General features: G+C 39.1%; 2 protein-coding genes across 3 annotated transcripts in view; one reads left to right on the forward strand and one right to left on the reverse strand.

Annotated features, from left to right (window-relative positions):
• LOC137645675 (coiled-coil domain-containing protein 22 homolog) overlaps positions 1-13,643 on the forward strand; it is a 159,547-nt gene extending 145,904 nt beyond the window's left edge. Inside the window, exon 14 of one of the 2 annotated variants that reach the window (XM_068378519.1) lies at positions 12,835-12,855. The gene's annotated coding sequence lies outside the window, so the exon portion shown is untranslated. Of the gene's footprint in view, positions 1-12,834 lie in introns of both variants that reach the window. The other variant, XM_068378517.1, reaches the window with a different exon arrangement.
• Positions 12,190-26,078, reverse strand: part of LOC137645676 (protein-L-histidine N-pros-methyltransferase-like) — a 201,352-nt gene continuing 187,463 nt past the window's right edge. Inside the window, exons 3-4 of the mRNA XM_068378520.1 lie at positions 19,728-19,915; positions 12,190-12,559 (exon numbers count right to left, since the gene is read on the reverse strand). Of these exons, the coding sequence (XP_068234621.1) occupies positions 12,279-12,559; positions 19,728-19,915 (469 nt within the window). The 3' untranslated portion in view covers positions 12,190-12,278. The remainder of the gene's footprint in view (positions 12,560-19,727; positions 19,916-26,078) is intronic.

A 26,078-nucleotide genomic window follows, 5' to 3' on the forward strand; every position in this document is an offset into this window, starting at 1 on the left:
ACTCACAAGTGCTGACAGTGCTGGTTTATGTATGAGTTAATGCCGGGCCAAAAACCGGTCTGTCTTTCACATTGTATTGTGGTTGCCCCATCTTGATACTGTGATGAAGGCGGGCACGAGTACGATTGCGAAGGGCATTAATGACCACAATCCTTGCTTCACAGAGGACAAGACGCCCACCAGTTGAGAGGCTGTCCCTTACTTTCCAGAAAGGGAGGAAGGATTGGTGTAGGTCATAACAGTTGAAGGGAAATTCTGAAAGATCTGTTCTTGCTGTAGCTCGAAGTTTATAGCGTCCTATCTGCACCTTAGGTGTAGAATCTTCCTTAGAGATGACAGCATTGACATTGACAGTTGTGTTGCGGTATCAGCACATGTGATTTCCTCCTCTGAAGTTGAATGATTGACTGGGGCTGAAGATAAGATGTCTGAAATAATGAACTGCTTGCAAGCCTGCCTCAATGCTGTTAAGATATGGTGAAATCGTTTCCTTGAGACACTGGAAGCAAAGGTTCTCTACTCCATCCAGTCCTTTTAATAATAATCCACTTTATTTAGTGAATAAGTGATGAGAATTCAGATGAGTGGTTGGTGATCTGTCATTAAGGTTAAATGCTGAAGACCAACCTGGTACAAGGGACACTTGGATATTGCCCAGGCCACGGCTAACAATTCCAGCTTATAATGGCATAGCCAGATTTGGCTTGTGTGTGGAAACAGGACTCGCAAAGTATACCGTTACCATGGTCTTGTAGGAAGATGTATCCAATACCATAAAGGTGAGAGGCATCAGTAAGGTAGACAACTTACAATGCAGGATCAAAGGAAGTAAAGACCGAAGGGCTTACAAGAGTGGCCTTGACTCGACAATATTAGCAATTTTCTTTTTCTTTTTTTCCCTAGCTCATAAGATATTTTTAGAAATATTGTTTTACATTGAGCAGTAGTTGTTTTCAAGGACATTATTTACTTTTCATATCCTTTTGATCAAGTCCCTGGCCTTCAAGTGGATCTGTTTGCAATGAGTCTCAACAAGATACTTCCCTGCTTGGTAGCACCGAACGTGGATCAAGCAGCAGTTGGCATGAATCGTTGGACGAAGATTTACCTGTTTCCACTGTTCAATCTCCTCATGAAGGTTCTGGACAAGTTTTGATCTTTCAAAGGGACGGCGGCTCTGGTGGCTCCTCTGTAGCTAAAGAGCAGTTGGTTTCCCATCGTCACGGATTTGAACCCCAAGTTGGTGCCGTGACCAACCCGATTCTGTCCCAGGAGGAACAGCAGGAGATTGTTTACGCTTCATCATGGAGATCGAACAACCTTCATCTCATGATTTTTTCGCCCTAGTCCTGGGAAAGAAGTTCCAAATTCAATGTGATAATTGGGTATTTATGGAAACTATGAGTCGTCTAACACCATGACTCGGTATGAAACGTCATGGACGAAATGGGTCAAATACAAAAATCCAGGGTCGATTACTATGGATTTTTGTTTAGGTTTCCTGCTTGCTTTGCACGTTTAAGGTCTAGCTTCCTGCACGATTTTGTCGTACAATTCGGCCCTCACTAGACCTATACTATACGCCTTTGATGTCGACTTTAACTCGGATCTCTACAACAAAATTCCTAAGGCTTGTACAAGGCTGCGGCCGTTGGCTCCACCGAAGTCTATCCCTTGTTCTTTGGACAAAGTTTTGCAATTCTCTTCGGACATAGACAATCAAACGGCTTCTATTCGTGATCTCACTCAGAAAGTCATCTTTTTAATTGCGATGGCTTCCGGTGCTCGGATTAGTGACATTGTGACGCTTTCTAGAGACGAGGACCTCATTGAATTTGTGGATAATGGCGAGGTTAATTTATACCCTGATCCCGCTTTTCTAGCTAAGAATGAACTTCCCTCTAAACGATGGGGTCTATGGAAAATAGTTCCCCTACCAGGCGATCATTCCCTGTGTCCAGTGTAGTGTTCAAAAGTGTATTTACTAAGAACAGTGCAGTTTAAGGGTGGTTATTAGTTTCAAAAAGAAACAGTGGGATCTGTTTTGTCTCTGAAACAGTTAAGAGCAAAAATTTACTTACTTTATACAAAGAGCGGACCCGGCTAGTTATGACATCGGGTCACGACCCCAGGGAAGTGGCTTCCTCCTTGAACTTTTTCCAGTACAGTGGTACCTCTACATACGAATTTAATCCGTTCCACAACCGACTTCGGATGTAGAAAATGTTCGTATGTCGAAACGAATTTTCCCATAAGAATACATTGAAATAGGATTAATCCGTGGTTGAGCCCAAAAACCTATGATAACCTCTTAATAAACTACTACACATAATTTCCCATGAGAATAATGCACACTAAATTAGATAATAGACATGTAAAAAAGAAGAATTATCAAAAAATGATAAATAAGAAACGGGTTTTTAGCGTCACTTTACCTTAGAAACTCCAGCGCAGGTGTTGTTAGTCTTGCTACACAGAGAGGAGACGGACGGGCGGCGAGGAGGTAGAGAGGTTAACTACGATAAACGTACACTACCGTAACTTATTCTAACTTACACTAAGTGAACTTTAACATAACTTAGCTTATTTATTTTTTTTATTTTTATATTTTTTTTACATTTTCTTTTTTTCTTTTTGATGATTAATTTTAATCACTTTCACACACTACACTTAAAATTGATTGAATTTCTTTCGCTTCACTCTTTGCCGTTTTCTTTATTTCACTTTCTTTCGCTTCACTCGTTGCCGTTTTCTTTGTTTCACTTTCTTTCGCTTCACTCTTTGCCGTTTTCTTTGAACCACTTCCATCCTCTTCATCACGAGTTCGCTTCGCAGTTTTTTTTTAAAGAAACTATCGATAGATAGTTGCTTAGTACGGCTTTTCAGAATGTTTCGAAAGTGAGTTAGACAAACATCATCGAACTGCGCAACTACACGACAAACCTGCAATTTTTTTGGGTGGTATTTGTCGATGAAGTCGACCACGTCTTGATATTTTCCTAACACCTCTTTTATTTGCGCCGAACCTAACACATGTTCTACCTCCTCGATCCCTTCCTCGTCATCACTCATGTGCTCAGACATAGCATGGAGTTCCTTGAGCTCCTCTGTGGTAAGTTCGTCGTGATGTTCGGCGACGAGTTCCGTGACGTCATCTGCGTCGACCTCCAGACCCATGGACTTGCCAAGGGAGACGATTTCCTCTATGTCTTCCGCTGCACCCACCACAGGATCAGGTTCGGTGTCAAAACCTTCGAAATCTCGGGGAGAAACTGCATCAGGCCACAGCTTCTTCCAGGCAGAATTGAGGGTCCGTCAAGTTAATCCCACCCAAGCCTGATCTATGATCTTCAAGCAGTGCACGATGTTGAAGTGGTTTTTCCAAAATTCACGCAAAGTTAAGTTTGTGCTTTGCGTAACATTAAAGCACTGCTCGAATAGGTGCTTGGTGTAGAGCTTCTTGAAATTTGAGATGACTTGCTGGTCCATGGGCTGGAGGATAGAGGTGGTATTCGGTGGAAGACACAGCACCTTTATGAACTTAAATTCATCGAAGATATCATCTTCAAGTCCGGGGGGGTGAGCGGGTGCATTGTCAAGGCATAGCAAGCACTTTAAAGGCAATTTCTGTTCATGAAGATACTTCTTCACAGAAGGGCCGAAAACTTGGTTAACCCATTGCACAAAGAACTGCCTAGTGACCCAGGCCTTTTGGATTGCCAGAAAACATAAAGCTGGTCCTTATCGACGTTGTATGCCTTAAAGGCATGGTAAACCAGTAAGGGCTTGACTTTAAAGTCCCCGCTAGCGTTGGCACATAGGGCAAGAGTCAACCGATCCTTCATTGGCTTATGCCCAGGCAATTTCTTCTCTTCGGCGGTGATGTAGGTTCGACTGGGCATCTCAATTAAACACTTGCTGATCTACGTAGCCTTCTTCCAGCACGATCCTTTCAAAGTTCTTGACAAAGTCAGCTGCAGCCTTTGTGTCCGCACTAGCAGCCTCTTGTGGCGAACAACTGAATGAATCCCGGACCGTTTCTTAAATTTCTCAAACCAGCCACGAGATGCCTTGAAATCGTCTGAGGAAGGTTCGGTTGAACTCTCCCCAGCATCACCCCCAGAGCCCTCCTCCTTCAAGTCCGTGAAGATGGCGTGCGCTTCTCGCAGATGATGGTTTCGGTGATGGTGTCGCCAATAATCTCTCTGTCCTTGATCCAGATTAGCAGAAGTCGTTCCATCTCTTCTATGATAGGGCTACGGCGTTTTGAAATAATGGTGATCCCCTTAGAAGGTTTCACTGCTTTAATAGCTTCCTTCTGTTTCAGGATTGTCGAGATCGTCGACATATTACGGCCATATTGTTTAGCAAGTTCACTCACGCGGACGCCACGCTCATGTTTTTCAATAATTTGCTGCTTTACGTCTAAAGAAAGCATTTCCTTCTTCCTTTTCTCACCACTACCACTACCACTTGCAAAACTAAGCCTTTTAGGACCCTTACTTTACGTAAATTACCATAAAAGGATGCACGTAAAAAATCACGATTAAAACAGTACAATAATAGCTGAACGCACAGGGCACAACCGCAAGAAGCCGACGAGAACAGAGGACTGACCCAAGCCGCGTTGATTGAGGGTCCCTCCGAGGTCAAAGTGCTGCCTTCTATCGGCGGAAATAAAAAACACATCCGGCGCTATGAGTACCGACTACGCGTACGAGTATTGTTTACTTCGGGTGTCGGAAAAAAAAATTGGGTTTAGAGTAATATAATAATAATAATAATCCTTTTTTTCCAATTGTACATTGGGTATTCTACATAAATAGCCATATCAGTATAAAACATTTGAATTCAAGTCATACATAAAACTTGGTTTAGGTTAAGAATATCAAAATCATTAAAAATAGCAACAATATAAATACCATAGGAAACTATTTGAAACTATGTATAAAAGTAGACAGTCATAGGTAAAATGAGCTTTTAAATAGAAGTCCAAATAGTCATAAATTATCAATAAATAAGTATATGAAAATACGTACAGGCAATAAAATAAACTAAGACAGTTCTAAAAAAATAGGATATGTAGTAAAAATCAGATAGTCATAAGATTTCAATAAATAAGTCCCAACAAATATGTTCAGACTCAGAACCCATTTTGAATTAGGATACTTGGTTTTAAAAACTACAATGTAGTATCAGTAGTAAAATACATAAAAATAAACCAGATTAAAATCTAAGAACAAAGTACTAATGATTAAAAGAACAATTAAGACTCTGTTAAAAGTAAATTCCTTAGTTTTGACTTAAAAATAGACACAGAGCCTGCTTCTTTTATTTCTCGGGGCTGTTTATTATACAACACTGGACCTCGGACTCTGATTTGCCTTGAGCCAATACTAGTTTTATGTCTTGCAACATACAAATCATCCCTTTGGCGTGTAGTGACATTACAGAATAAAGAGACAGGTGGGAAACTGTATAACCAATCTGGAATTTTATCATTTAAAGCTTTATATACCATAGTGCACATGTCAAGAGTATACTGGTCTCTTATTTTCAACCATTCCAATTCCTTTAAATGTGGAGTTACATGTTCAAACTTTCTAACGTTGCCAACAGCCACTCTTGCTGCAAAGTTCTGCAGCTTTTGTACTCTTTGTAGCTGTGATTTGTTAGTACATCCCCAAACTTTTAAGCAATATTTTATAAAACTTAAAGCTAGTGACTGGACGACTATCTTGCGAGTACTTAACTCAAAATGATCTTTTACTCTATTCAAGTATATAAGAGTACCCATTACCTTTTTATACATTTCGTCTAGAGTATGTGATAGTCAAAGTTCATGTACCGATCGAAATGAACACCTAAATTTTTCACAGTCGTCATTGGCTTAATTATATTTCCATTGAAATTTATCTGTACCTCATCTCCAATATCTAAAACATATTGCCTGGATCCAATAATGATAAACTGTGTCTTTTTCTCATTTAAAAGTAAGCCATTTCTCAAAAAGTAATCTTTAGCTCTGTTTAGAATGTCTTCTGCCTTACAAATCATGTCGGCTATATCCTTAATGTCACCTTCTATTAGTATTTGCGTGTCATCAGCATATTGAATTATAAAACAGCCAGGTATTGATCTCACGAGATCATTAACATATACCATAAAAAGTATAGGGCCGAGAATTGATCCCTGAGGTACTCCAAATTGAATATTTTTCTTCGATGATACAGCACCACTTAGCCTGACAGACTGAAACCTATTCTCAAGGTAGCTCTTAAACCAGCTCTGATCAATATTCATCCACGTACATTTCTCTAATAATATGGCATGATTTACGCTGTCAAAAGCCTTAGATAAATCTAGTAATAAAAGTAAGGAAAGTTTTTTGTTGTCTATATTTTCATAAATCTTGTCAGATAATTTTAACAGGGCTGTTTCAGTAGACAATTTTGGTCGGAATCCATGTTGGCTTAAAGAGATTAGTTTATTTTCCTCTAAAAATTCAGTTAACTGATTTGCAATAACTTTTTCAAGTACTTTCGATAGAACAGGTAGCAAGGAAATGGGACGGTAATTAGAGATATCGTCGGCATCCCTGCTTTTGAAGAGCGGAATGACATGGGGAATTTTCCATATGTCTGGATATGAATAAGTAATAATTGATGTATTGATAATTATCGTTAGGTAAAAAGCAATAACATATAAACCATCTCTAATGAAACGTAAACAAATACCATCAGATCCAAAGGCGTTAGTTTCTTTCAAATCTTTAATGACTAAGATTACTGTGTTACAGTCCACTGGCCTTGGTTTAAAACTATCGACTCTACTGTGAGGGATAATAGGGTCTGTTTCCAAAGGCATGCGGTTATGCAGTTCTTCCTGTGTTTTTTCAAAGGTCTTTCTCCCCACTTCTGCAAAGAATTTGTTAAACTCTTCAGCTTTACGTTGCAAATCATCTTTAGTATCACAATTCAGCTTATTCGTATCGCTGTTTATTCTATTGAAAAGCATATTATTAGTAATCTTCCACGTAGCAGCCATGTCACCTTTAGCATTTTTAAATTCTTGTTTATAGCACTGCCTTCTACTATCAGTTAACATCGAGTTTACCTTTTTCTTCAGTTCCTTATGAGTTTCTCTAAGCTGAGTATTTTCTCTTTGATTTTTTAGCTTTTTCTTTACGTTATCTCTTACCATTATCGTCTCTTTTATAGTATCAGAAATCCAAGGGGCAGGGGGACGAGTTACTTCTCTAGTAACTACAGGTGCGCACATATCTACACAGGATGTGAAAACATTGGTTAAAATTTCTACTTGCTTACTTACGTTATCGGTACTTAAAATTTGATTCAATATGTGACATTATTCATAAGTAGAGAGCAAAGAGTTTCTTGAGAGTAATTTTTCAAGCACCTAAAAGTTTTAAAAATAGTTTGCCTTTTCGGTTTACGAACGTTCAGCAAAGTTAAAATATTCTCGTGATCTGCTATTGAGCTAGGGGTTACCTCTGATTTTCTTATCATATATTTAGAATTTGTAATGACTAGATCGATAAGGGATGCTGAGGTAGAAGTGATTCGTGTGGGTTTATCTACAATCTGGTCAAATCTTAAGTTTTTAATTAGCTTACCCAGTTTGTTCTCCTTTTTTAACAGATCATCATTAAAATCCCCGTAAATGAAAATAGGTTTATTGCGTAAAATTACTTCCTTAAAGACGTCTGAAATATAGTTAAAAGAGGTAACGGCAGCTTTAGGATGGCGGTACACGCACCCGACAATAATAGAAGGAAATTTTTGATGTTGGACGGTGATCCACTTATCTTCCACTCCCTCCTGTTTTTCGATCCCAAATTTCAGCTCGGTGACTTTCAAATAATTCCTTATATACAAACATACACCTCCACCTCGACCATGATCCTCACGATATATATTATACTCAGGTATATGAATAAAGGTATCACTTATATAAGGATACAACCATGTCTCACTAATACATAAAATATTGATTTTTTGTTCTTCTAGCATTAACTGAATTTCAAGTATATGACCAAGTATTGATTGGGCATTTATGTGTACAATTTTTAGAAAATCATTACATTTAGCATTCTCAATGGCACTGCCTTCTTGGCCTATGTTCTAGTAATGGATATTTTTCTGACATTGTTTGCTTTTGTGTCCATATTCATGGCATGAGTAACACCTAACCTTATGGTTGAACCTACAGTCGGATTGGTGGTGATTAAATTCTCCACATTTGTAACACCCATACCTATTTCTTTCGGTATATGAATAATAGTAGTCGTTAACTTCTCTATTAGGTCTATCATATCCTTGTCTAGCATTTGCACTACTAAAGTGCGATTGGTCTCTACCATAACCAAGTCTACCTTGATGATAAGTATTATTCCTTGAGTGTTGATAGCTATTTCTATGTAACCTATTTTTATTCTTTCCTTCTACCTCCCGATTTATCTTAAGGTTGCTACTTTTACTCTTTACATGATTAAACCTATAGTCATTATTTTTCAGATTACATATATTTGACTTGATTTCTTTCCAATTATAACAGAGAAAGTCATTTGTGCATATAGATGAAAGTGCATCTAGCAAGCTAACCGCACCAATTCTATTTAGCAAATCATAGTTTTTATCATCCTGGTTTTCATAGCAATTTGTATCAATATCACCTGTTCCAAGCTTAAAAAACCTTTGTGTCTCAATTAAAACAACACCATTTCTGTCACACCATTCTAACAATTTACAGTTATATTGATTTATTTTACTATTCAAATCATGTCTTGCTTCTAGAGCCGGAACAAGTTCAAATTGTACTTCGCGTGTCGAAAAATTCGGATACAACCGGTACGACGAAAATTGCTTACTTCGTGTGTCGAAATAAAATTCGGGTGTAGTAAAAAATTTGCTTGAATTTTACTTCGGATGTTGGAAAATTCGGATGTAGAGGTTCCACTGTACTGTATATGTCCTTTGAGGGACTGCAGGCATATACTGGTTGGAAGTCCACTTGGGTTTTCTTTGGGCATTATCTGAAACAATTGGAGGAGATACGCCATTTTGTGGTGGCTGCGGGAAATGTTATCAAACCTGCTGCAACAATGTAGCCCACAATGCATCCCAGGCCACTCCTCCAGCTTGTTATTAGCAATGAGTAAACAGTTGGTTTTTGCTTCAAGGAAAAAAAATATAAAATGCATTTAATAATTTCCTTTTCAGGTTCACATGTGTCTTTCTGACGCTATGTTTGTTCCTTCAGTGTTACAGCCTAACTGTCTAAATGGTAGTTAAGCTATATCTCATTTGCTTTGATTGATTACCCCTTTTTTGTACAGGCGTGATCATGTGTCTATTGATCAGGTTTATCATGTCTTAAGTTCCCTACGGTTCCTTACGTCATGTATTTGTCCCCTAATGTTACCTTATGTCTGGGTATGGACGGAATGTATTTACTTTGTACAAAAAATTTTCCATATGCAGTTAATGATGGTTGCTCGTTAACCTTGGCACTGATTCTTGTGAGTAAAAGGCTGTAAATTGTTACTTTTCTTTTAATTTTACGCCCTACTATTATGATTATAATTACGGTAGTGGCAATAACTTTAGTGTGCCTTCTCATTATTATCCTTCCTCAACATAATTGGATTTAGTCTCCTGGCGGCTTTTGGTTCCATACGCTTCACCTATGATGCCTTCTTTAGTTTCGGGTTCCTGACACTAGACTCAGGTGATTTTCCAATTGCGGAGGGCGGTCCTTAGGTCCTTATTGCCTCCTTGTCGGACCATCATGCTTATCAATACTGCCTCTGAACTGTTCTGGGATATATAGTTGAGGGTGATACCTATGCCTTGACGTAGTAATCCTGTAAGTGTATTTCGGTATTGGGACCTCTCTCTTGAGGCTTCCTATCGAGGCATAGGTAATTCTCTGGTACACTTCCATCAGGACGACATGGCTCGAGCCCAAAAAAACTGATTTTGACGTAGGAAAAATATATTTTTGGGTGAGATAGCCATGTCATCCTGATGGCCTACCCGTTACGATGTCCCTCCCCGATGCCTCATCAGATGCCTCTTGTTACAGTAGGTATGGTGCTATGTGGAATGCATTCATCAGAGACAGACAGTACTATGAGGGGAGAGGATACGTAACGGCTCATCACCTATCCTTCTCCTTAGATTCCTAGACTGGGTTAAGTCTGTTTGGGGTGCAGATATCTATGATTATCTACAGATACGTCCCTGATTATACACGATATCTTAGGATAGTCATTCCGGGGGTTAGAACCCCGTGATACCCGACGGTAATTCTCTTGTAATATCACTCGCAGAAATATTATACAGTAGGAAGCTGCCGGAAGGACCTTCCATCAGGATGACGTAGCCATCTCTCCCAAAAATAGATTTTTCCTACGTCAAAATCAGTTTGTTTTACATTGAACAGTTGTTTTCAAGGACTTTATTTACTTTTCATATCCTTTTTATTTCTGAATTATGACCAGCATCAAATGAATCCATTGAAAAGAGTACTTCATCATCAGCTAATTTTTAAGTGAAGATACACTCCATGATGCTGATTAAAAATTTTGTGAAAAGGATTATGGGTCCAAACAGTAACATTTTTAGTAATTAAAAGCAGAAAACTGGAAATAAATAGATCATCACACATCATTTCTTTCCAGTTTATAATATCACTAGGCAAGCACTACTCGTGTGACATCAGACCTTTCTTGCCTCCCACACTCTCCAGGCCATTATTCGAGATGGCTTTTATCTGCTTTACCTACCCTCTTGCTTACACTAGCCCGACTTTCATAGTTGGCTTTAGTGATCAGAGTTAGTGTTCCGGGTTCCTCTTGTAGAATAAATTTTTTTTTATTATATTCTGTGGATAAAAAATTTAATTCAAAATTTACAGGTAAATGTTGATTAAACTGAGCTTCTATAGAAGCAATATGAATATTAAGCAAGTATAGAAATAAGAAATTTTATTATTAAAGTCCTGTTTTTTGAGGGCTTGTAAAACCCACATAATAACTCAGTTCATGAAAATTTGTAAGATAGCTGCTTCACATGCAACCCTTGTTTAATATATCAAAACATACTTTTACTGGATGATAATGAATCTTTCTTGTGTTTTGTGTAATAAAATAGGCTAGAAACTTATCCATTTTTAAAGATTCTTTAGTGTGGTATCTGTTCCAGAGACCAGGCAAAATTATTGCTATACTGTATATCAAACTTGGAGAAATATGCCTTTCGGGGCTGATTTGAAGTTTTATTTTCTAAAGAAATCCTTCACAGTTCCTGCCATTGCTGGTAAGTAGACGACTTGACCAGGCTTGGTCCAAAAAATGTGTTTTTGCTTAATAATGGTTTTTATTTATGAAATAAATGAAGTATATTGTAAGTTTTTGGAAAATGAATTATATACAGTAATCCAGTATTAAAAGTTACATCTAATCAAACTTGTATCAAGGCCATAATTAAAAGTTTTTTGTTTAAACATAGATTTGCTAACTAGTACTGTAGGGAAACAGGTTATTTAATGACTGCCTTATCAAAGACAATTTTATTGATTTAAAATTTAAAATATCTTCAAAATATGAAAGGATAAAGATTTTGTGTAATTTATTTTCCAAAAAATTGACATGTCAAGAGAGTATGATATTGGTTCAGATTTTAAATGTAATTCCTCAAAAGCTTGTTTTTTAAATAACTTAAATACTGTACAATAACTTTCTCTTGACTACTTTTTTCTTCAAGGCTTATTTGAGTATCTGTCATCTACTTTATTAAGGGAGAATACAGTCAATGACAATCAATTCAAATAGAAGATAAAGACGTTATGAATTTCACAAACTTACTTGTTGAAAAAATGTCAGTTTATCTAAAATACTTTTTGAAGGTAACTTAAGTTTTTCCTACTGAAAAAAAATTAGGCTAAAGCAGTTTCAGTGAATTTTCTAAATTTTTCTTAGTACTGTGAAGACTGTTCAGTGATAGGAAGGTTTCTGTGCATGACAGTTAATTTGTCTGGGATGATGAAAGCTTGATCTTAGAATTTGTGGGTAAATTTTTCAGAAAACTTTCTCATGGACTTCTCTGGCTTCAATTGCTCAGTTAAATTAACAATACAGTATGTGACCAAGGATAAGAAAATTCATTATATAGACCTCAATTTTAGCATTTAATTAAACCCTTCACATTAGAAAAATAACTAGACTATTGTACAGTAAAAAGTAATTTCTTTTCTCATAACTCAGCTTTAACATTTAAAAGGCCATTATCAGTAAATTTATCATATAGGTTTTTATCCAATAAACTATTTTCGGTCTTTTGCAAAACTAAAAGTACGTCGGAAAGCCAGTAAAATGCTTGATCCAGGTCACCCTCACATAAATAAGGAAGTTTTGTCCACTTCACGAGTTTGAACCCTAAATTTGGAAGTACTTCTGAAGCAAGGCTGTTCACTTGTTCCTCAGTGGTTGATCCAGAGATTCCCAGGTTTTCAGAAGGCAAATTGTCGGCGCTACCTGTAATAAATCAATATGCCATAAGTTTCAGATGTGATTTTTTTTTATCTTAAAAATACATGCTTCATAATTTTCTTTTGACGGGTAAAATATTTGTATTACAATTCAAATCTTAAAGAAGCAGATGTGGCTAATTTCCTCCAAATTTATATGGTAAAGCTATATAGACAAGCCCCAGAGTTTATGATAATGATTTATTTCATCCATAGTAATTTTGTTAGACTGCCTTATATTGCATGTCATTATTTAATTCTCAAATTTATCCTAATTTACAGCTACCTCAAGAAAATACATCGAGAAAACAATCTGAAACCACATTGAGTGATGATAATTACAAGCAGCCAGTTCACCATTATGAAGATGTGAGAGATTTGGGTGAAAACAACCAGGTCACCCATGGAGAAGAAATTGAAATAATTTCCTACATTGTCCATCATGTGAAAGAGAAAATGAGGACATTAAAATTGATAATGAAGAAATACTAAGATGATAAAGACTGCTATGAAAAGAATGAACATGAACTAAAGGATATTCTACTTGTCATGGATTTGTTTCTGCAAAAGGCTTAATACTTCCTGACAATCTTCCATAAGAACTCAATCATAAGAATATATCGGCTGAAGAAATTTAAAGTGCGCTCGAGATGAATAGTAGTAAAGCTCCAGGCCTGAAGAAACAATGTGATAAACGGCAGTGATGTAATGAATGGGAGCAAAGTCTGGCACCTATGTGCTTCTTACATATTAATATGTATATGAAAAACTGGAAGCAGGAGGAGGACCTAACTTTGAGTGGGATATTATCTACAGAACACATTGTAGAAAATTTACTGAACTCCTGACAACCTTTTATAGCAAGGTCAAGAAAAGGCTAAGGATAGGGTAAAAATGAATAAATCAGCTTGGCATCATGACAGATCGACAGCAGTGTTTATGAAGAGGCCATTATCAGAAAGTTTCAAAGAAGAAGTATAATATCTGATGAGTTATGTCAAATTACTTTAAGAATAAAAAGTCACAGTGCTTCAAACCCTTTTGCTCTTAGGAAACTGGGGGAAGATCTACATTATTAGATGAAATGTGTGAGGGATTTTGATGGAAGAAATTCAATATATACTGTAGATTCTATCGGTAACTTTACTACAGTATGAAATATCTTGACAGCTTACAGACCCTTCAGAACTAGAAACAATCTACAGTATTGTGTAACCTCGAAAACTGATAGATGCTGACAAAGGAGAAAAAAGTACAGTATAGAAACAGCTCCCAATATTCTGGATGAATAATCATCATATTTCTCAATTATAAAGTCTATCTTCTACTGAAATTGAAAAATCCTGATAGCTAAAATGACCTTCTACAAAGCGCACACATTTATTAAATATGAAATCCTTCTTGAAGGCCTTGGAAGGCAGAGAAAAAACAAAGAAATTATTACACAAATACAAACCATCGGCCTATATTTAAAAGAATAGATAAAAAAGAAGCTGGAACATGGTATTTCAACTAGACGTAAACCACAAACAGGTAATTGTCAGTAGCAGGGAAACCCCTCCACATGCTCGCTGACAAACCACTTAGATCTTAGTGTCAGTGAGAATGACTGGCGGATTAAATTTTATTTCTTCTTTTCCAGCATGTTTATGGATTGTGTATTTTGAAGGGGCTTTTGGCAAATGTTCAGTACCTTCTCAAGTGTAAGAAGAGTTTCTTCCCCTGGGTTCCTGCAGAGGCTTTAACCAAATCCAAGGCCTTCTTGTAGACATGCGAGTTTGTAGCCTTTTCATTTCGTTGAGGACTTTGACCTTTCTGTGTTCTTGGGGAAAGTCTTCAGTGCCCTTGTAGTCATCCTGGAGGTGGCTTACCTAACCCTCTCCCATCAGTTAAGAAGAAGGCCTTGAAGTAGAGAGACCTTGGGAAACAAGTCTTTATTTCAGTTTCAGAGTGTAACCCTTAGGACTTAAGAAGGCAGCCATTTGCGTGGAGCCCAGCCCCACAGGAACAGTAGCAGCATTTTTCAGTGAAGGCACTATCTCTTCAGAGTTATTTCTGTTCATACCTTGCCTTCGGGGGAGACTTGTCTCCTCTACAGAGGACCTTTCTCTTTTGCAAGAAGCAGCTGGCAACTGCAGATGCCTTCTTCATTTTCAAACCCAGGGTCTTGCCCTTCTGGGGGGTCTCCTACAGAGCATTAGCCTAGTAGCATACTCCAAGGTTCTTCAACCTTGCCAAGATCCTTCCTCTTTGGAGGAAGATCTCATCGAGATTGTCTTGGAACTTCCAGTCCTTCCCACAGATGCCTCCAGTGTCCATAGGTAACACAGTTTATCTTCAATCTTCCTTTGGATGCTTAATCTTTTCCCAGATGTCCTTCCTAAGGGTAGCATCACTCAGTTACAGCTCCCAGACCTTCCTGCAGACACCTTCAATGTCCACGTAGAGGCTGCATACCTTACTTAGTAGTGAGTTTTTCCCCTACACCATTCCTGACGGGAGCGCTTTTCAGTTCATGCCTCTCCAGATTGTCTTGAAACAACTTCTAGTCCCTCCTGCAGCCACCTCAAGTGTCTTCTGAGCAAGCGAAGTCTTCACTCCCCTTCGGAGGCAGATGTTCTCTTGGGTTTCTTCCTGAAGAATGCACTTCATTTCCTACTTTACCAGATGGAAGCCAAGTTAGTAAGTTCCTGAACTTGGCGACAGTCGGAGCATTGGTTTTATTAGGTGGATTGTAGCCGCTTCTCCTAGCAGGGTCTACTTTTTTCCCAGCCTTCAGGAGTTGACTCTCCAGCTGCTCCTTTTCCAATGCCTTATCCAGGAGTTTCGCCTGAAGACATTTCATCTCTTCAGGTCTCTGAGTAGAAACTCTTTTACCAATGCTCGTCTCCTCTACAAGTACTTCCCTATAGGTGTGTCTCAAAAACACCCTCCTCCCAGACACACATCTCGTGGCAGGTGCTCCTTAAGTCTGCATACTCTTCAAGAACGTCTTTCAGGTGTGTGCATCTCCAGCCGCATCTTTTTTTGTAGAAGAGTCCCAAGACATACTCTTTGCAGTCATGCTGGCCCAGACTGACCTTAGTCTTCTTGCATGCCTACCAAAGATGTGTGCATCACCAAGTGTATACCTTTGATGCACTATCTCGAATTATTCTGCTCTGCAAGCTGCTCCACCAGACACAAGAGTTTAAACCAAGCGTACAGAAGATTTATAACTTATTGGTGCGTCTTCCAGGCATGCTACCACAGGAACAACTTCACTGCAAGAGCGTTGCCAGATGCTTCATCCATAACGTTTCTCCCTATACAGAAGCACGATACAGTACCCAATGCGGGTCTCCCAGACACAAACTCTCATCCCAACACATCCATTCCAAGCATGTCTAAAAATTTTGCAGGACTTGCATGCACTCAAAAGTCGTCATTGTATGCCAGAAGCAGAGGAGAGAAAGACTGATTTTGATGTCCATGAAGGGGCTGTGCTGTATCAAGAAATGTCAACGGCCTAGGAGAAGCCTTGTCTTCCCCCACAAACGGCAGGAAGGTAGCCATCAACCTTCTCTTGTCATGCTCCTAGCAGTGCAAGACCCAGACTCAAACTCCCTTGGTTGGTGGCCAAGGTAGCATCTCTGGTCTTCAGAGATAAGGAATCTTGAGGGCAGGGAGATTCTCCTGCTTCTTGCAGCCTTAATGATGCAGAGAAATTACTGTCAGTTGTGGAAGACTCCTCATTCTCTTCCACTAGATCCTGCAGTTAGACAGCCAAACATCTTTCTGCTGTTCCAGTTCCCTTCTCAGCGGAAGAAGCTTCTGGTATGAAAGACACAGCCATGGCTACCATGCATGAGGACCTCTTCGATTAAACATTTATTGGGTACTATCAACTACCTAGCTGAGACACAGAGGACCTAACCAACCATAGCTCCTGATACGAGCTAGGGCAGCTAAATTCCTAATGCACAAGGCGCCAATTAGTGGGTAAATTGGGTGTTACCGCATTGTGATACCATGACTTTGAAATTCCTCAATTGGATCGGCTGTCATGATGGACTCTGTTGCGCAACTTATCTCCGAAGGAGCCCTCTTTCTTCCCACCAGCAGATGTGGAGGCAACAGCACAAAAAAATGGAAAGGTATACTTATTTGATGTTGTTTCGACAGCTTCAACCTTCAACATCAGATCAGAACATAAGTCCTCAACGGTTTCGACCCCAGAAACTAGCTCAGAGGTGGAGATTGCCCTCAACAATCCATTCTCAAGATCTCTTCAACACAGTCTCCCTCCTCCTGCCAAAACCAGGGTCTCAGAGGGAAAAGTCGAGGAAAAAGCTTTTTTTAAGGAAGGGCACTCACCCCACCTCACCATCAGTGTGGAGGGAATGTCTTCATGCCAACTAAAGGTGGTAATGGTTAGCTGAAGGGTGGAAGTACTTCAATTCAGCTACCTCCTCCCATTCATCAGCTATCATCCCTCCCCTGATTCTGCCTCCTGCAACAGAGTCTTATTGCCAGTGGTTGACAAATCTTACCCTGGAAGCGGGAAGTTCAAACCATGTTGGAAAAGCACATTCTTCAGGAGGTTGATGACAGGTCCCCCAGACTTCTTCAGTTGATTCTTTCTTGTATGTTAGTAAGGAGTCTACTGACCTGTTGTCAGCCTCTCTACTCTAAACAAGTTCATCCAGCAGACACCATACAGGAGGGAGACAGGAGCCAAGGTCAGGCGAGCATTCAGGCATCAGGACTTCTTGGTCACCTTGGATTTGAAGGACGCGTAGTTCCAAATCCCCTATCCATCCTTCCTCCAGAAAATATCTCCAAGTATTAATAGTCTGAAAGGTGTTACAATTCAAGGGCCTTTGCTTTGGCTTATTAACAACAAAAAGTTTTCACTTGAATCTTTGAGTTGGTATCCTTGGGGGCGCATGCCAACATAATTCACCTACTCTGCTATCTAGACGACTGGCTATTCCAAGCAGAGTCAGATGACAATATCCGCTGTGTACAGGAGACACGATGGAAAGGAAGTGAAACTAGATATACTGTAAAGGAAATGGGTATAAGCTCTATTTTAGCAGATCATGAGAGTTGGGGTCAAGATAGGCAATGACTGGAGAGAGAAAATGTATAAGTAGATAGTAAATGACAGGCTTTAAAAGATTCCAATGATAAGAGGAGATCAGATGAATGAGAGTTTGAAAAGCTATTAGAACTGTGAAAGAGGAGCATGTTATCAAAGGAGAGGACATAAATAGCAGAGTGGTGGTAAATGATAAGATACAATGGCAGTCACGGGTTTAGAATTAGAAATGAAGAGGGGAAGTATATATTTGAGATGGCTCAGTGTTATGAATTGGCATGTATGAACACCACCTTTCAAAAGTTTGATAAGCACCTGACAACTTATGAAAGTGGAGGTGTGGAAAGCCAAATATATATTACATCCTGTCTAAATGAGTAACAATGTGATGAACTGTAAAGGGTATTTGGGGGAAGCATGTGTTAAAACAACAAACTGGTAGTGATTTATTTTAAAATGAGGTAGAAATTCCAAGGAGAAAAAGAGATCTAGAATTAAAGTTTGGGACCTTGAAGGAGAAAAGGTGAACAATTTGGGAGGATTCTGATAGAGCGACAACTGGAAAGGTTGAACTTCAAGATTGGATAGGGTAACAGAATTAAAAATATCCGTGCGAATATGAAAGAAATATCTAGAAGGCTTATGATAGAATACCAGTAGAAATGATGTGTAGGTGCTTGAGGAAGAAAGTCCAAGAGAAGTTGGTTAGAATGGTTAAGATGGTGTAGAAATAAACAAGGACAAAAGTAATAACAGCAGCAGTTAGGGAAACGGAAACCTTTGAACGTGTTGAATTTTACACTAGGGGTCAGCATTTAAGCCTAATTTTATTGGTGCTGGTCATGGATGCATTAAATGAAGAATTGTGGGAATTGCTATATGCAAATGATTTAATGATTACCGCTGAAAATTAGGAAAACTTACAGAGAAGGGTTGTAGAGTGGCAAGAGACTTTGGAGAGGGGTGGCATGTGGGTAAGTGCGGATTAAATTTAGGACATGGTGAGCAGGAAGAAAGGTAGGGACAGGATAGCCATAAATAAAAGTAGAAGCTCTGTTATAAAACGGATAGAACAATTTAGATGCTTGAGAAATACAGTGTCAGGCCAGAGGATGCAAGATTGAAGTTGAGAATATAATAAAAGCAACTTGGGTGAAGTGGAGAGAGGTAGCAGGAGTAGTATGTGATAAAAAATGCCACTCAAGCTAATAGTAAAACACTATAGCACAGAAATAAGCCCAGTGTTTATGTACAGACCGGAAACATAGACTCTTAAGACGAAAAAAAAACAAGCAAAGCTAGAGAGATGAGAAATGCTGATCAGGTGGATTATGAGAATATCACTGCTTGTAAGATTTTAAACTGATTAAGAATGGCAGGCATAGTAGAGATTACAGAGGTGATAAGTGTTATGGTAGGGAGGATGTGAGGAGGGCTTTGGAAGAACATGTTAGGGGTTGGGGGACATGCAGATATGGCAAGATAAAGTGAAGGATGATATGGAGAGAGGTTTGGTGGAAGATGCCTTTGTTAGATGGCGATGTAGGGATAACAGTGGGGAAGATGATTTGTAAAAGCATATACTGTACAGTAGTCCTAATCAAGTACTGTACAGTAATGTACGTAGATATTTCTAGACCCTTGGCTATAGGCTATGAAAATTCTGCAGATTTCCTGTTATTTTTAGGAAAAATAAAATATACAGTATACAAATTATAAGTGCTAATTTCATGACCAATATAAAAAAAGAAAATATTTTATTTCTTTCTTACTACCAAGTATCACTGTCAAACCACTATACTGTACTGAAACCCACTTGCCATGTCATGAGAAGTGGAGGAAAGTGTGTTCCGGGAAAAAACCCTACAGAAGTGTGTGATTCGGATTAATTATGTTTTAGTCAACTCTCCGTTGCAACAATTATCAATGCTAGTTGTGATCCAAAGTTTCCTATTCCAAACATATGATCCTGGTCATTCACATATTAGTAGAAAATGGGAAAGACTTAAAAGTTAACTAAAACTAGAAAATAAATCTAATACAATCCTTTTCTTTCCTTCAAATGGAAATAGAGAATACGTAACAGACTCACCAACTTCAACATAGGGACAGAAAGGTAGAACCAAAGCAATGACAAGATATCCATTGTCAGTCAACTTTCTATGAATATCTCTGAGAAGCGTTTTTGGTGTGTCACAGCGGTCCAGAAGATTTAATGCAGTGATGACATCATACTGGATGCCTTCGGTCTCATCCATCCATTTCCAGGTGTCCAGCACTCTGAAAACAATGATTCTGTGTTAGACTAAATAAAACTATTATCATTATTTTAATTAAAATTAGTCTTTTTGGGAAACAGGTTAACTAAAACATTTCAAATTTTGCTTTGCTACATGTATCCTTTTAAGACTTGGTGGATATATTTTGCTTATACCATTTAATAACTATTGTAAAAATTACTATTCTAATAAGAAAGGCACAATTTACTGTAATTTAGACATGCCTTCAATTCCCCCTTACATTTCTTTTTCCCTGATTAAAGCATGCTTGGAATCATAAAATAAATTTTAGCAATATCAATTCCTATTATTCTGTTAAAAATGGGACCCGTGGAGTAAAAAAAAAATCATTAATTCCATTTCTAATTTGTAAATATTCCCTTCCATTGTTTGTAAGCCTGTCTGTCAGCTGTAGCAGCTACCAGAAAAGTAATTGTAAATTTCCTTTGAAATAAAGTTTCAAAAAGAATTTAAATATTATGACTATATTTTCACATTCATATGACAAATTTCAACTAGAAAAAAAAAATTCTATTGTGTTAACACTGAAAAAGTCTGTAGTCTTAGCCCGTTCCACTGTATTCTACTATCCTTATTCAAAACACCAAACTGTATGGCCTAAAGAAAAAAGAATTCACCCACTGCATTTCATCAAAGATGGTTTATTAGAATCTTAGCTGTATTTGCTTATAAAAGCAGTGTTATAAATAGTTTGTATTACAAGCTGCTCTTGAGAGCAAGAGTGGTACCGGCATAACAATGGCTTAACCTAATAAGAGGAGCTCCCAGCAAAGTAGTATCAACAGTGCACTTCATGCAAGCACTGTAGGTATTACTAAAGGGCCTTTGCAACATCCCTTTGGTTCTGCACCCACTTTAAGCCTTCTATTTTACCACTGAACCCACTAAGTCTCCTCCCTGGTGTCCAATGATACTTTATTGGGGCCAAAGGACTCAAACTACACACTTTTCTTTATATAAAAATAAGCTCTAGTCCCCAGCAATCATATCTTGCCCAGTTTTCTTATACTTCTCCCTGTGGCAGTAGATTGACAACAGATTTTTCTTACTTTATGAAAATGTAATGTTAGATAATGATTGCTGGTTGTGGTAACCTATTAGAAATAACCATATTTTCTTTTTACTCCAGACCTAAGTGTTATATCAGTAAGTCCATCTTCTCCAATTGGAACAAACCTAGTTTAACAACCCCATGAAATCCAAATTTCCAAATGTTATGAAATTCTGCTTTATCATCAAAGGTAGAAAAACTGGAAAGCAAAAGTTTTTTTTTCATGATTAAATCTGTTCAACTAGAATACACTTCAGTTACATTTCCTAACAACTCGCTTTTATCACATGGATTAAACTCAGGAGCAATGGAGTTCAAAGGTGCAAACGCATTATTAGATCTACAGTAGTGCCTTTGTCATTTTTAAGAAGACATATAGCTTGTTCCCTAACAAAGACCTCTGTACGTTCCCTCTGGGTACACTGGACATTACCATCACCATTTCTTTCAGCTACTTCATCTACACTCAGAAAATCTTCAAACACTTTTAGTTCAGCCTAAGCTTCACCAACCTCCTTTCCAGTTTTTAAAATACTTAACCTCACAGATCTTAGTAACCGCTCAAATTTTCACCATTGACAACCCTGATACCTCCTTTACTGCCCTGGCATTGGTAACACTAACAGCTGGAATGAGAGTTCATACAGCTATTTGCCAGTTGTGTAATACCAGAAGTTGGGAAGGCTGTGTCGGACTAGCTAAATTACCCAGGTAAGTATCAATATTAATTTTAGCATGAAAATTCCACATTACCTTATAATAATTTATCTAGCCCAATTACCCACATTGACAAGGAGGGAACTGAAGAATTTCCCTTTTTAAGAATTAAAAAAAAAAAAAAAAAAAAAAAAAAAAAAAAAAAAAAGAGTATTCTACGCACGAAAATACTAAACCTAAACAGTTCTTGCCTGATATAAAGCAGACTGCAAACCGAAAGGTCAAGGGAGAATTGAAGGTCGGTTCCAACAATGGTTGGATGCACAATCACTCGGAAGGGGACGTACAGATTCTCGTCCCACAACCTCTCTGAGGAAACAATAAAATGTCCCGGCCTATAGCCTCATAACTACTACAAAGGAAAGAAGTCGAGAGAATGAACTACTCATCGGTAAAAGGGAGGTCTGAGACTCCACCTTTGGAGAAGTGACAGACAACTGCCAAAGTTAAGTGAACGCGACCCGTGCATGAAGCCTACACTGATCGACTCTCGCAGTGTTTAGTGATGGAGTTACAACATCCGACAGCCAAAGTTGCCAACACTGACCAAGAACAACTGCTATCTAACTCCAAGAGGAGCTGTCACTGACATCAGGAGTCTGCAGCCAGTGATTCACCTGACAACAAAAGAGCCTGATCAAAACCCAAGGTCATCAGCACAGGCTGCACCTACCTTGTCGCCACTCAATACGACACTGTCGCCAATAAGTAAAGAGCACTGGAAGGGGACATCCCATTCATGTGGAATGATTCCCTGAACCGATCCATTAGGTCTAATGTATGAAGACATGAAGGAACACCACCTGAGACTCAAGTTGCCAATCTCCAGTCATCAAGGCACTGTGCCAAGAAAGGCACATGAAAGATGCCTCCAAACACTCAACAACCAAGAGGCAAAGCACCAACAGTGTGTTAGGATCTGAATGGTTGCCAGGATAGACCTGTTACTAAATCCTTAAAAGTGCCGAACAAAGAGGCACTAACAAATGCCAAACCACTTCTCAAAATGACATAAGTGGAGGGAAAAGGCATAGTTGCCAACTCCATCTCCTGAAGGGAGCCTGTCTTGCTAGTTCAGTGTCACGTGAAAATGAGGGAAACTTCACATGCCAAGACCGACCAGCATACTATTTGTCGCCTCAGAGAAGGCACCGTCAGCAAGAAGCCACCTCCAATACTTGACGACCGAATGTTCCTCCTGAGAAGCACCATCATACCCATGATTCTGAAACTGTGAGCTCTCCGGACAAAACATCCCTCTGGAAGAATGAAAGACACATTCTAAATAAAAAGTCACCAGAGCTGAAGAGACTAAAAAGTGAAAAGGGCGACTAGGAACGTTGGCTACTCTGCGTAGAATGAGAGGTTCTTATGGGACAAGTGCAGTAATGAATCCTCCTCTACTTACTTCACTGAAAAGTGTCTCCCCCTGATCCTATAACACATGGACACCATGTGCCCTGCAGGACCTAAAATATCTGTTTGTCATGCACAATCTTGGGTATACAGTAGAGCATTATTCAGTGTACTGTAAAATGTAAACTCCAAATATAAAAGAACTTGAAAAATAGTGTTCAGTTCTTCTTAAAATACTTCGAATGTCTAGCGATAGCTTGTTTTAAGACTTGGAGCTGCATGTTTGAAAGCTATAGAACCCACAGTGGACATACCTCTTGGTTCCCATCTTGAAACAATCTGAACTATTCTTGTGCCAACACAATTGTTGGCTGCAGGATAGGTAGAAATTCTCTTAGATATTTGAGTAAAATTCCTATGATGTAAAGGTTGGAGATTCCAGGAAATTTTGCCTAACCTCGGACACTCAATTTGATAATAAAAAAGGGAGCCACTGAAGAGCGAAGAATTGCTATACTGTAGTATAAAGCAGCGAGAAAAAGGACAGGTGGGAGCATTCAGGAAATGTTCCATCGTCAGTTGCGTGGAAACATTCTCAGGCAGCTCACATTAGGATGCTGATTCAACATTTCCTTACAAGGAAAAAAAACAGTAGGAAACTAAAAGATCACAGTCGGAATGTAGTTCTTCATCTTCAATGGAGGCACTGGCAAATCATAATTAGAAGAGAAGAAAAAACAGATACAAGTATCCATGAAAACTCCTATCGAATGTTCTAAAGACTGTGGACCGTTTACTTTTGCTCGATTGTCATTACCCAACTACCTTTCCAAACGGATAAAATTAATGCACGATCAAACTCCTGTACAAAAGTATCTATGTAGAAGCTTTCTAAGAAAACAATGCTCGAGTAGAAAGAGAGAAGGAAGAGAAAGAAAAAACACAATTCTGATGTGTGATCGAACTTCTGTTATGCTAATACTGTACTAGCGTTGTCATTGAACAAGGGAGGAGCTGCATTCCAATGTTTCTTACTATGGGAATGCAACTGATTCAGGCAAGCACACCTCAATTCTTGTTGTCTTCTTTAAACAGAGCCAAACGCACGATTGTAATTGTATATTCAAGAAAAGAAGAAATATACAAATCTAATGCAAAATATATTCACCCTAAAACAACTGAATTTTGAATACCCAAGCCAGTCATCGAAAGTTTCAGGAATCCTAACAGGCAATCCCGGGGTTCAGTGTAATCTTTTGAGAGAGAGAGAGAGAGAGAGAGAGAGAGAGGAGAGAGAGAGATAGAGAGAGAGAGAGAGAGAGAAGAGAGAGAGTGAGAGAGAGAGAGAGAGAGAGAGATGAGAGAGGAGAGAGAGAGAGAGAGAGATAGAGAGAGAGAGGAGAGAGAGAGAGAGAGAGAGAGAGAGAGAGAGAGAGAGAGAGAAGGAGAGAGAGAGAGAGAAGAGAGAGAGAGAGTGAGAGAGAGAGAGAGAGAGAGAGAGAGAGAGAGAGAGAGAGATGAATTATAAGAAAAAACCTAAAACACATTATAAAATTCTTTCTATACTTGCTGCAGAGACTCGGCTCAAGGAAGAACATTCCTCAATAGTCGTGAACACCTGATCGTGTAGGCATAAAAGCATACTCTAGCTATCGTAGGCATAAAGGACTCTTGAAAAGGAAAACATTCCCTGAACTCTAGGATTAGAGTGAGTTGCCATAGCGGTAAAATAACCCACGTATTCCAGACTACAGACAGCCTCACGAAAGGACAACGTAGTCTAAGTAGCCTACAATGTGAGGCGACTGTCCCAAAAGGCTAGGGGAACAGGAAAATAACATCATTATTATTATTATTACTTGCTAAGCGATAAACCCTAGCTGGAAAAGCAGGATTACTATTACTGTCTTTAAGACCACTTGCGTTGGCATTAGGCCAAAAGGGGTGGGGGGTGGGGGGGTTCAGATAAGGTGACAATGCATCCCAAGGAGCTATCACCAACCACCAACATACCAGGTGTCGCTTCAGCTCCACAGCGACTGCCCGGTCACCAAACAGAAGGAACATAGGTAAGAGATGATTTATTCCAACAAAGTGCCTGAACTGGTCCCATAGTTTGGATTCATGCGACTTGGAAAAAGCCAACACAACCCAAGTTGCCCTTACCCTAAATAACAACACAAACACCAACTCCTAAGGTGACTGCTGCTAAGCGGATTGGTAGGCGATGACTCAAGCCTACAGAATGAGCGTCTGGTCAAATCGTTGGTCTGGTATACAAAGAAATTGGGGCAAAAGACAAAGCCACACCATCATTCCCAACGTTTTGATCCCAAGAACCATCACTACTAATTGTTGCTGTCTTGTGCACCTGCTGACAAAGAGAAACAAGAACAAAAAGTTGTAGCTGACATTGTCACCAAGAAGGGGCAAGAAATGTCGAGCGCTTGACCTCTGAACATCTATCGCCAACACTGAATACAAGACTGAACACATCATCCGTGTTAGGCAACTTGGATGTATGACAAATGCCGGCTAGGGTTGTCAACACCCACAGGAGTAGATGCTGTTGCCAAATTGATAACATTTGAACGCCTAGTCGGACTTAATCTCGCAGCGTTAAAAAACTTGGAGTTGCAGCACACGCCACCCAAGATAACCAATACCAACAGAAAACATCTGAGCGCCTAGACTGACCGAATCTCATAGTGTTGAACGACTTGGAGTTACAGCACACAACCCAAGGTCACCAACACAGACTGAGAACATCTGCCATCTGACTCCTGGAGGAGCTGTTGCCAAGCAACATCTGGCATTGGCTGGAAGTGATTTGCTTAACAAAAATGCCAGGTCAATCTGCTGGTCTGATTGCTAGGCGACATTGGGAGGTATAGGCAACGTAACCCAATGTTCCTACACCAGACAGCAGCATTACTCATAATCGCTTGTCTTGTATGACTGCTTGACGACAAGAAGCAAGGGACCAAGAGTACAGTATCTGGTGACATTGTCACCTAGA

This window comes from Palaemon carinicauda, chromosome 8 (genome assembly GCF_036898095.1).
Source record: "Palaemon carinicauda isolate YSFRI2023 chromosome 8, ASM3689809v2, whole genome shotgun sequence".
NCBI lineage: Eukaryota > Metazoa > Arthropoda > Malacostraca > Decapoda > Palaemonidae > Palaemon > Palaemon carinicauda.